General features: G+C 40.8%; 1 protein-coding gene across 1 annotated transcript in view; it reads left to right on the top strand.

Annotated features, from left to right (window-relative positions):
- The window catches only part of LOC146575276 (protein NLRC3-like), a 227691-nt gene extending 221790 nt beyond the window's left edge, over window positions 1-5901 (top strand). Inside the window, exons 2-6 of the mRNA XM_085269953.1 lie at window positions 2061-2190; window positions 2446-2547; window positions 3541-3619; window positions 3781-3967; window positions 4097-5901. Of these exons, the coding sequence (XP_085126079.1) occupies window positions 2072-2190; window positions 2446-2547; window positions 3541-3619; window positions 3781-3967; window positions 4097-5901 (2292 nt within the window). The 5' untranslated portion in view covers window positions 2061-2071. The remainder of the gene's footprint in view (window positions 1-2060; window positions 2191-2445; window positions 2548-3540; window positions 3620-3780; window positions 3968-4096) is intronic.
- Window positions 5902-12423: the final 6522 nt, after the last annotated feature.

The raw sequence follows: 12423 nt of genomic DNA, 5'->3' as shown, positions 1-12423 counted from the left end.
TCTTTACTGCACAGGTGAAGGTAGAAAGTGTGACTGGATCTATAGACTGGAAACAGAGAAACATGCTGAACATTTGAAGCTTTGCAGCAGAAATGTTCATGTTACAAATACAGCAGAGCTGATCTGGGATCAGTGTGTTCACACCTGCAGCTACAACAAGGTTTCATGTCTCCACACGTCAGCATGTGAACTTTACTCTGACTCAGTCTGAGCAGTCAGACGGCATATTTTTAAAGTTAACACATCAGCACACACAGAGCTGAGCCCCTCCCACCTGTGCTGAGTTTCAGGTGGAGCCCCGCCTCCTTCCAGGAAGCAGCTCACCTGTGTGTCCGTGTTTAGTGTCCAGGTGTGGAGTGGAGCTTGTTGTTGGTGTGAAGAAACTGTAAGTTTGCTTTGTTTCCTCCTTTAACAGTTTGTCTTTAGGAACTTTACTGTTTGTTCAGCTCGTGTTTGATTTCTTCACACAACAAACTGTGTGTGTTTGTATTTCCGGTCTCTCCATTAAAGTCAGTGTGTAATGTTTCCTGGCTAACATCAGCTGTGTGCAGCTTAGTTCAGCACAAATCTGCCCTCCATAGTTCACGGTAACGGACTCACAGCTGGACCAACGAGGCCGAGTGTGTCCGCCACTCTGAGCTACGTTCGTGTTTGTGTACTTGTAGTTTGTACTTTGAGTTCACTCAGAGCCCACAGAGGACGCAGCGTACGTGATGACGTCACAGCCCTTTACCTCCTTTACTGTCACTGTGATTAATATTTACACACGAGACACCTGCAGAGCTCTGACGCTAAGCTAGCACACAGCATGCTAACACTAAGCTAAAGCTAGGCTAGCCAAGAACCCAGAGTGAGTTAAAGCTGAGTAAACACTGACCCCAGACCAGCACCGTGATAAAGTGAGCTGCTGCTGCTGAACTTGAACAGGTAACAAAGTGATGAGCAGTCAGGCTGCAGGTTTCTACCTGTTCATGTTTCTACAGTAGAATCACTTTGAAGTGTCTTTGTGCTGTTTCATCTTTGATTTGTGTTCATAAACACTCAGAGAAACATCACGTGACCTCATCAGGATCTGTGTTGGTGTGTGGGGCTGTACCTCAGCTTTATGTTGTTACATGCTCATTTGTTCATTTCACACAGTAACATCAAAGTAATGTTATGAGGAGTAATGAAGTAACGTACTCCATTACTTTTAATTAAAGTGTTCTGTGTAATATGTGTAATAATGACTGTTTTGAGTAATGACCAACACTGATCACAACAAAGAGGAAATGCCTCCAACATGCACAAACATTTGAGCCACAACATGCAGTTAATGTGCACAAATGTCTTTGATATGCTGCTCAGTGATGGTGGTGACTGTCAGAGCAGAGCTACTGAGAATCAATAAGTAATATCAATGATGGGATCAGAATCACTAAATTCTTCTCATCCCTGTCAGTATCATACATGTGCTGTATAATGTGATAAATGTAGAGGTGCTGGCTGTTCTCTCACTCTGCTGTTTAGCTGTAAAGGACGCCTCCCTGCCTTTGTCTCATTCATGACCTTTAATAGTCTCTTCTAACATGCAGAGATCTGTATGATCTGTTTCATAGAGTCTAACCAGCCTGTACAGGTAACAACAACAGTCACTGCATCACTGACACACAAACGTCATCTCTGTCAATAACAACATTCATACATGGAATAAAAACACATCAGTGGATCATTGCTGGAGCTGATGTTTGTGCTCCTGGTGCAAAGGCTCTCAGTTTCCTCCTTGAAATAACATCAGTGGTGGGTCAGCGACATGCTTTCTTTCCCTCTCAGGTTTAAATATCTGGGACTCTCCACCGTTTGGTTTTAGAGCTGAAGAAGCTTCTCAGATGAAACGTCTTCCAGAAACTTAAAGACGTCTCTTTTCTCTCCAAGCTCCTTAGATCACATGACCTGGATGACTGAACCTACAGACATATTGACCTGGTTTCATGGTCACATGACAGGTCAGAGGTCAGCGACTGTAACTCAGTTCCTCCTGTTAATGTGAACTCACTGAGTGTTTGTGGTTTACCTCTCAGACTGACTGAAGATGATGATGGAGGAAGAGGAGGACAGAGCAGAGTCTGCAGGGTCCAGCTGTCCGTCTGTGAGGAGTGACCGGTCCAAAGGTCTAAATCCAGAGTTCAGTGGTGAACCTGGAGCAACGAGGTCAGAGAGCTGAACTCACTGAGTAACAGAAATAATTCTGCACTGACATTATAATCAGTGTTGACTCTGGTTGATTGTCTGACTGTGTTTGTGAGCTGAGAGGAAATGAAAATGAGTTTGTAACAAAAATCAGTTTTGTCCAGTTTTCCTGTAAAAAGCTGAACTCTAATCTAAGAGGATGTTACTGACAGGAAACAGCTGCATTATCTGCAGTCTGTGTGATCACAGCTGCTTCAATCATGTTTGTGTCTGCAGAGGTCAGAGGTCACAGTCTGCAGGGTCCAGCTGTCCATCTGTGAGGAGCGACCGGTCCAAAGGCGACGTTCCAGTCTTCAGTGGTGAACCTGGAGCAACGAGGTCAGAGAGCTGTGATGACTCCTTTACATGTTTGTGTTTCCTGGATAAATATGACCTGAAACATCCTCAGATTGTTACAAAGATTCATTAAAAAGAAAACAATGAAAGAGAAAAGATCCAAATGTTCGACTTGGTCATTTGCTGTTTGAGGACAGTGATGCTCATATCTGTGGGGAAAGTGTGACCTGAGTGGGTTCATGTTTGTCTTTAAAGAACAGAGCTGCTCTGATTCTCTTTGTGTCTGATCTGTTAAACAGTCTGAGAGGTCACACAGAGACCCAGCAGCTAAAGCCTGGATCATACTGGCTGCTGTTACTCCATCAGGACAACACTGAACCACAGTGGTGTGGATGTAGTGGATAAATCCCACCATACTGATGCTCAGAGTTAACCACAGGGAACAAAACCAGATGTTACCTTCAGATTGTGACCTTTGGAGTGGACGATGCAGATTTCAATAGAGAATAAATGTTGTTGTTTTTCAGCTGTGAAGAAAGAATCTAATTTTCTGAACTTAAGAATTTATGATGCTGGAAACAACATGGAGACTATAACACAACATTTCCACTGTGTTCATAGAATGAATGTAAAACTGTCAGACATTCATTAAATATGCAAAATGTCTACAGAAGCATCAGAGGGTCAGACGTGAAGCACTCAGTGATTTTGATCAAATGACTCATCAGTTATTGATCTGTACTACACTGATCTACCACGTTAGTAAAGCTGGTGTTCTGGTGGTGGAGGGAGACTCGGATCATGTTCTGGTTTTGGAGCAGTGATCTGCTGATGGTTCAGTGGTGATGAGCTTCTTCAAAATCATCCCTGACATCACCACTGAAAGGACGTCCATGAAAACAGACTGAAAATTACTGATATGTTCACAATCTGAGAGTTTAAAACTTGACAGACTTGATTCAGATGAAGTTATTTGAGCAGAAACTCCTGGATCTTTATCCTGTGTTGATCTAATCCTTCATGGTTCCTCCACAGAGTGGACCAGCAGAGCTCAGAGGTTCCCAGTGGTCAGTCTGCCCAGCAGCATCAAACACAGCTGGACTCCATATTTATGGTCTGTACATGTACAACAACTACTGTTACATCTGTTCTGTTCACAGTCATCTCCATGCTGCTCTTTGTAGACCAGTGGATCGTCAGTGTGTCCAACATGGATCTGATGTTTGGCTCCATGATTTCAGTCTGATTGGCTCATTCATAAATATTCTGTTCCAGCTGCTGGAGGACAACATCATCACTTTTGTGAAGAACGAGCTGAAGAAGATCCAGAAGGTTCTGAGTCCAGATTACCCAGAATGCTTAGAGAGTCAGAGGAGCAGCAGCAGAGAGGCGTTTGTGAAGATCACAGTGGACTTCCTGAGGAGAATGAAGCAGGAGGAGCTGGCTGACCGTCTGCAGAGCAGTAAGAGGATTTATCTAAAGATTTAAGCTGCTGGATAAATGAGACATTTTCCAGAGATGGAAGATGGAGCAACATGTTTTAAAGATTAGTTCTTTTTGGAATTGAGTGTTTATTTTTCTTCTCATTCAGAACTTCAAGCTGCAGTTTGTCATCGTATCCTTAAATCCACCCTGAAGAAGAAGTTCCAGTGTGTGTTTGAGGGCATCGCTAAAGCAGGAAACCCAACCCTCCTGAATCAGATCTACACAGAGCTCTACATCACAGAGGGAGGGACTGCAGAGGTCAATGATGAACATGAGGTCAGACAGATTGAAACAGCATCCAGGAAACCAGACAGACCAGAAACAACCATCAGACAAGAAGACATCTTTAAAGCCTCACCTGGAAGAGATGAACCAATCAGAACAGTGCTGACAAAGGGAGTGGCTGGCATTGGGAAAACAGTCTTAACACAGAAATACAGCCTGGACTGGGCTGAAGACAAAGCCAACCAGGACATCCAGTTCATATTTCCATTCACTTTCAGAGAGCTGAATGTGCTGAAAGAGGAAAAGTTCAGCTTGGTGGGACTTGTTCATCACTTCTTTACTGAAACCAAAGAAGCAGGAATCTGCAGCTTTGAAGACTTCCAGGTTGTGTTCATCTTTGATGGTCTGGATGAGTGTCGACTTCCTCTGGACTTCCACAAAACTACAATCCTAACTGACCCTAGAAAGTCCACCTCAGTGGATGCGCTGCTGATAAACCTCATCAGGGGGAAACTGCTTCCCTCTGCTCGCCTCTGGATAACCACACGACCTGCAGCAGCCAATCAGATCCCTCCTGACTGTGTTGGCATGGTGACAGAGGTCAGAGGGTTCACTGACCCACAGAAGGAGGAGTACTTCAGGAAGAGATTCAGAGATGAGGAGCAGGCCAGCAGGATCATCTCCCACATCAAGACATCACGAAGCCTCCACATCATGTGTCACATCCCAGTCTTCTGCTGGATCACTGCTACAGTTCTGGAGGATGTGCTGGAAACCAGAGAGGGAGGACAGCTGCCCAACACCCTGACTGAGATGTACATCCACTTCCTGGTGGTTCAGGCCAAAGTGAAGAAGGTCAAGTATGATGGAGGAGCTGAGACAGATCCACACTGGAGTCCAGAGAGCAGGAAGATGATGGAGTCTCTGGGAAAACTGGCTTTTGATCAGCTGCAGAAAGGAAACCTGATCTTCTATGAATCAGACCTGACAGAGTGTGGCATCGATATCAGAGCAGCCTCAGTGTACTCAGGAGTGTTCACACAGATCTTTAAAGAGGAGAGCGGACTGTACCAGGACAAGGTGTTCTGCTTCATCCATCTGAGTGTTCAGGAGTTTCTGGCTGCTCTTCATGTCCATCTGACCTTCATCAACTCTGGAGTCAACCTGCTGGAAGAACAACAAGCAACCTCTACATGGTCTAAACTATTTAACAAACTAAAACTTCAATCTCTCCACCAGAGTGCTGTGAACAAGGCCTTGCAGAGTCCAAATGGACACCTGGACTTGTTCCTCCGCTTCCTCCTGGGTCTTTCACTGCAGACCAATCAGACTCTCCTACGAGGTCTGCTGACACAGACAGGAAGTAGCTCACAGACCAATCAGGAAACAGTCCAGTACATCAAGGAGAAGCTCAGTGAGAATCTGTCTGCAGAGAAAAGCATCAATCTGATCCACTGTCTGAATGAACTGGATGATCGTTCTCTAGTGGAGGAGATCCAACAGTCCCTGAGATCAGGAAGTCTCTCCACAGGTGAACTGTCTCCTGCTCAGTGGTCAGCTCTGGTCTTCATCTTACTGTCATCAGAAGAAGATCTGGATGTGTTTGACCTGAAGAAATACTCTGCTTCAGAGGAGGCTCTTCTGAGGCTGCTGCCAGTGGTCAAAGCCTCCAACAAGGCTCTGTGAGTAAATCTGTGATCATGTTTATTTTTAAAATGTTGATTAAAAGTGGTCATAGATTTCTTCCATGACAGATCCGTGTCCTAAAACCATGAGACAGCGTAGTTGTATAGTATAAAAGAAAAAAGGAGAACTTTTGACCACAATATTGTAACTTGAATGAACTTTTGATACAGCCTTTAAACATAAAATTTATGAACAGAATCGGTGACAAAGGGCAGCCCTGGTGGAGCCCATCACCCACCGGACTTATTACTATCCAACGTATTGCCGGCTATGCCAACCAAGCTCTTGCAATGGTTGTAAAAGGATCGAATGGCCATAAAATGTTTCTCAGTTTTATTATTTTCAGTCACATCTGTTTTTGATTATTAACTGAATATTTTAAAATTCAGGCTTTTTATGTTATACAAAACATCATATTTTCTTATGATGTCTTGTATTGATTCTGAAGGAATAGTTTTCATCAGTATCGCAGATACCAGCCTGAATTTTACTTTGTATTGGATCAGAAAGGAAATCAGTGGCATCACACATCACTTACAGCAACTTCAGTACCACTCCATTTTAATAAACTGGGGGGAGGTGCACCAAGATTCAGTATGAGATAAAGAATTATTTTTAACTGTAAGGTTGGAGAAATCTGTTGTTGGAAATTGGAAGAACAGGTCATCTTAAAAATCACTGCATTGTAGTTTTATTCAGGCCCCTTCAATCTGTGATCGCTGTTGCTTTGCATTGTAAATGCTACTATTACAAAAGTCACAAATATTAGTGTATGTGTGTGTTGTTGGGTAATAAACCAAAAGAACAGAATCTACCAGCACCTCACTGATTTCTGCTTAAAAACAATAAAAAAGCAATAAAGCTCTGATTTGTTTGGTTGATCTTGTCTCCCTTCCACCTTGATTTCAGACTGAGTGGCTGTAACCTGTCAGACAGAAGCTGTGAAGCTCTGTCCTCAGTCCTGAGCTCCCAGTCCTCCCATCTGACAGAGCTGGACCTGGGTAACAACAACCTGCAGGATTCAGGAGTGAAGCTTCTGTCTGCTGGGATGAAGAGTCAATACTGCAAACTGGAAACGCTGAGGTCAGATCAAGCAATATCGATTTTTTTTTCATCAATTAACATCATTTAATCAATTTCATTTGGAAAAAATTAACAGTGTTTATGTTTTGTTTTTTTAATGAATCCATCCAAATCACACTAAACTGCCACATTTGTCTTTTGTAACATGAGGCAATAAGGATTCCAGCATGTCCTGAAACAGTGTTGAAATATTGTAAATGTAGTAGCTCCTCATGGCACCATGAATATACTTTAACACAAGTGTTTCATGTCTTCTTGTCATCCTTTCTTCAGACTGAGTGGCTGTAACCTGTCAGAGAGAAGCTGTGAAGCTCTGTCCTCAGTCCTCAGCTCCCAGTCCTCCAGTCTGAGAGAGCTGGACCTGAGTAACTCTGACCTGCAGGATTCAGGAGTGAAGCTTCTGTCCGCTGGACTAAAGAGTTCACAGTGTGCAGTGGAAACTCTCAGGTCAGGATTCAAACTTTTCCACAGATGATCATTTGAAATGTGACTTATATTATTGTATAAACAGGTAACCTTTATACAGCTGTCAAGTGAACTTTTATTTACATTTGAGTGGATAATTGGACTCCGAATTACTTTCAAAAGTAATTGGCGACTACCGATTGGTTTGCTGTTAGTTTTTTATTCACAGTACTTACTTAATTTTAAAGGCTGATTTCTCAAAATGAGATGTTTATCTTTTCTTCTACAACACTTGGAGCCACCAAATCTTCTTGCTTCATTTATTCATTACAGTTTGATTTAAAGAATATTAGACTCGTAACATAATAAATACATTTATTTCACTTCTTCTTGAGAGAAAGAAAGGGATGACTGGGTGAGCTCCAGTGGTTCATCCCAGCAGAGAGAGCAGCACACTGGGCTGCAAATGATCACAGTAGTAATAGCCATAGTTTGATAAAACAGGCATTCTTACCCTGTAGATAATACAGGGTTCTGGTGCCGATGTGGGGGAGGGGAGTCGCCCGGTACTAACTACATACTGAAGTGTCTTGTGTTCCAAGAACACAACGACCAAGACAGAGAGATCCTACTGGCAACCTTCTGGTTACAAGATGAGCTTCCCAACCCCCAGAACCGCGGTCTTATCCTCCAGTTCTGTGTTGATGATAATCACATAATAGGAGAGCAGCTGGGCATCCAGTGGAAGTGTGATGGAAATCAAAATCCTGAATTGGATTCGGTGCGGTTGCGTTACTATTTTTCAACAACCAATCTTATATCAGCTGCATGGAAGTAGCTATAAGTAATCTGGGCGCTACAGCTTTAACCCTTTAAGACTTACCATAGAACCAAGTCCGCCACAGCTTATATTATATTTTTACATGCTGTGGAGCCATTTTTGGGAGCATTTCAAGTTGCTCTACATCAATACAACCATTACAGCCTAAATTTTAATAATATGCATTAATTAAGTGCATAGAAATTACATAAATTGCAAAAAGTGCAATAAACTAAAAAAAATTTGAAAATCGTTTTTGTTTTTTAACATATATTTCTAGTTAGAGAAATTTAACCTTCCTGCCTTCTTGGGACCTTTTTGTGCCACTGCTATGTGTTAAATGGCTGCCATTTCCACTGTGTTCAGTGGAATATAACCAAACTTGCCACAGGATAGTTTTTACCTGTCAATGTTAATATTCCAGTGTGAATTCCTTAAATCAGCCTAAAATGGCTGAGCAGCAGAAATCCCCACACCCATCACCCTGGGGACCATTTTCTGCCCATTGACTTCCATTATAAACGCTATTTTTCAACCCCAAATTATCATCATATGATTTTATTTTTTCTTCTTTTCTTGGATGTCAATGAAGACTCAGGGCCTTGAAGTTTTAATTTTTAAATTGCAAAAAAAATGCAAAAAAATAATGGCAGGTCAAAATGTATGTTGGTGCCAATCTTTGGTCCATCTAAAGGCCTACTTATAATGACAATCACATATTACTTCAACTGGTTTTTTGTGGAAATATTTAGTTTCGTTTTTTGGTTTTTGGGGCTTATAACACAGGGCGCTCATGTAATAACACTGGGATTTGAAGGGTTAAAACAACGAAAATATAATTAAAACTTTACATGAATATTTCAGGGAGAAGTAGTTTTACAAGGTTGGCTAATTTAAAGTGGAATAAAATATGGATATATGGTCTTTTTATGGCGTGGCTGAGAATGGTCCCTAGGGTGATGGGTGTGAGTTTTTTAAAGGATGGCAGGAGGGTTAAGAGGCTTATCCCTCAAAACTGTAAATGCAAAAAAGTTGCACAAAATAGTTTCCCACCACATGAAATTTATTTTGAGTGCCTTCATAGTTTTATTTTTGAAATACACTAATTTCTATACACTGCAGGAAAAACGAAAATAAATATTATAGTGCAAATTTGCAAAAAAGCAGCATATGCATCAAAATAAACTATTTCCAGCAGTGCAATATGAGTCCTAAGCATCCCAGAAACAACACAGAAAGTCAGAAAGTCAAACATAACTTTAAAAAACACTAGTATAGGGTTATGAGGCCATGATGGTAAAAAATACATTTCTGCAAAAATGACATCACTTCCGGTTTTGGGCAGGTCATGGCGGATATGCGATAGTTCACGCTGATGTCAATTCCAAAGTAGGAAGTGTTACAAACAGCTGATCGGATCGGCAAAGCGTGTTTCTGGAATATTATGTTACGCAAAACAGAGTGTGCCCACTCTGACCGGCTTTAAAGGGTTAAGCAGCTGCATGCACTCCCGCGGACAGCGATCACTTTCTGGCAGACGATCACTTTTTGGCACAACACCTGGAGCTAAGGGGGCAAAACAATCGCATGAGTGCTGCTGTTTGGCTGAGGAAGAATAAAGTATTCATGGTAAGCCAATCACATGACCACTTCAAGATTACAAAGCAACAAGGTGACATATACCAGTTTTTTAAATTGTGTTGATAGGTCACATAAAACCAGAGTCATGATAAACAATATATACGCAGCGTTTTTTTCCTCAATAGTTTCGTCACTTTTACTGTCTAAGGACAGCACAGCAAGCACTCTCTGCTTATGAGCAAAAAAAACCCCAAATCATCCCTTTCCTGTTGGTGGAAAAATGAACCATGTCGACCAATCAAAAAAATGATATAGCAACATGACATTTGGTTGTTTAGGAAGAGGGGGAAGTTTTAGGAGTGATGGTGTGAGATGTGAGAGATTTGTGACGTTTAGCGTATTTGGAGTGTGTGCATAGTATGTTGTGTTGTGTAGTTAGTGTGTAGGGGAAAAAAGAACAAAAAAAGTTAGTGTGTAGTGTAGTGGATAGTTTTATGTTGTCTGTCAGAACAATGAGGCAATTGCTGAATGTTAAGTTCCCTGAGGCGACTGTTGTGATTTGGCACTATATAAATAGAGTTGAATTGAATGGAATTGTTACAGGTGCTGCCACAAAACCAGCAAATGCAGATTACAGTGTAAACGGTGTCTCCAGGTAGAAACAGCAGTGATACACCTGCTGCTGTCAGACCTGCAGGTATCAGGCTGTGATGTTCTCCTTTATGGTGGACAGAAATTATTTTTTTGGAGTGGCACAAATAATTTGTGGCATCTTATTTAATGCAGAACAGCTGATTGTTCTGTAAATAGTTTGAAATAGTTATTTTTAAAAAATCAAGGTAAAAGGTAAATTGTTACAAATAACAAAATGGTTGTTTGCAAACCTTGTGTATAGGATTTTAAGGGTGTTCGTCTTGTAACCGGAAGGTTGCCGGTTCGAGCCCCGGCTCGGACAGTCTCGGTCATTGTGTCTTTGGGCAAGACACTTCACCTAGCGCCTACTGGTGTTGGCCAGAGGGGCCGATGGTGCGATATGGCAGCCTCGCTTCTGTCAGTCTGCCCCAGGGCAGCTGTGGCTACAACTGTAGTTGCCTCCACCAGTGTGTGAATGTGAGAGTGAATGAATAGTGGCATTGTAAAGCACTTTAAGGCCCGAAAAGCGCTATATAAATGCAATCCATTATTATTATTATTATTATTATTATTAAAATATTATTAAAATATTAAAATTATTAGATTTCAAGTTAATGATTTATTAAACATGTTTGTGGTTGTAACAGTAAAAAATATAACTTTTTCTACTCATATTGTTTTTTGTCTGATTTTAGGTCAATTGTGTTAATACAGTATGTCAAAATGAAAACATAACTGTAAATTCAGACACGTGAGGTTGTGCTGAAAAGAATGATACCAAACAGGCAAAGTAAATAGTTTTTAAAGGTGGAATATAGAGGTCAAATCAAAAGTAGTTAAAAATGGCCAATTATACCCTGGACCCCAGAGGGTTGAACATTTTTTTTAAAGTAACGCAATAGTTACTTTTCAAGTAATTAATTACTTTTAGTAACTGACTTACAATATTTTAACTCTAAGTAACTACGTAGAGTTAACTATAGTTAGTAGTATAGTTACTAGAGATGGCACGATACCACTTTTTTATGTCCGATACCGATATCATAAATTTGGATATCTGCCGATACCGATATGAATCCGATATAGTGTTTTTTAATCAACAAAACTGTTTTTTAAATATCTTGCTGCATTTTGTATAAGTTCATACTAAAGTTTAAAACAACAACTACACTAAAGCTATTCTGTTATACCTGTATACAAAAAAAATATTTATAGTTCAGCAATACTGATCAATCTAATAAACTTAGACCTACACCATCCTCCCTATTCTGGTATTTTAAAGAGTACTTAGCGTAAATATTAAGCAACCTAACTAATAGGGTTCCAACTCCCAGCAACAACAAAAATAAATAAATAAAAAATAGGGAACCACCCCTCACGCTCCACCTCATGATGCTTAATCGATGTAATCAACCTTAATTTGATGCAGTGTGAAAAAAAATGCACAGAAATCAATTATTTTTCAAGAAATATTAAATAGATTCAACATCTTTCTTCAACAAAATTGCAGACTGCACAGATGGTACCTTCCCAAAGGAAAAAGTACTATAGCTTACTAGGGTATATATATTAGAGTTAATAGTCACTATATACAGTAATTGACTGCTATTCCTTTTACATCAAATTAAAACTTTGGGTGTCAGATAATTATTTATTAAAAGCTCGACATTTTAAATGAGAATAAGAAAGAAAAGTATGTCTTTGTGCCCCCTTTTCCCTGTTAATGCCCTATCGGCCCCCCTGACTAAACTTTGCTAGATCCGCCCCTGCACAGTTACCAGCGTCAGCTACGTAGAAAAAGATCCTCGAGTAGAAAGTAATATTAAATAAATTCTAACAACAGCTGATCAAGCTTAAACGTGCTGCTGTTGTTCAGCCGCTGGTTTCCTCTTTCTGGTGCAAAGTGGGCCAAAAACAAACAAGAGAGACGGACTCGAGACAGAAAAGCCGATCAGCTGATCATTAAGCAGTTTCATGATTGAAGTAGCAGCAAGAAGAGG

The sequence above is a fragment of the Mchenga conophoros genome, linkage group LG4 (assembly GCF_057382185.1).
Source record: "Mchenga conophoros isolate Kocher_MC1m ecotype Shallow Benthic linkage group LG4, M_conophoros_male_GT1.1, whole genome shotgun sequence".
Lineage (NCBI taxonomy): Eukaryota > Metazoa > Chordata > Actinopteri > Cichliformes > Cichlidae > Mchenga > Mchenga conophoros.
This window is presented reverse-complemented; position numbering and strand designations above follow the sequence as displayed.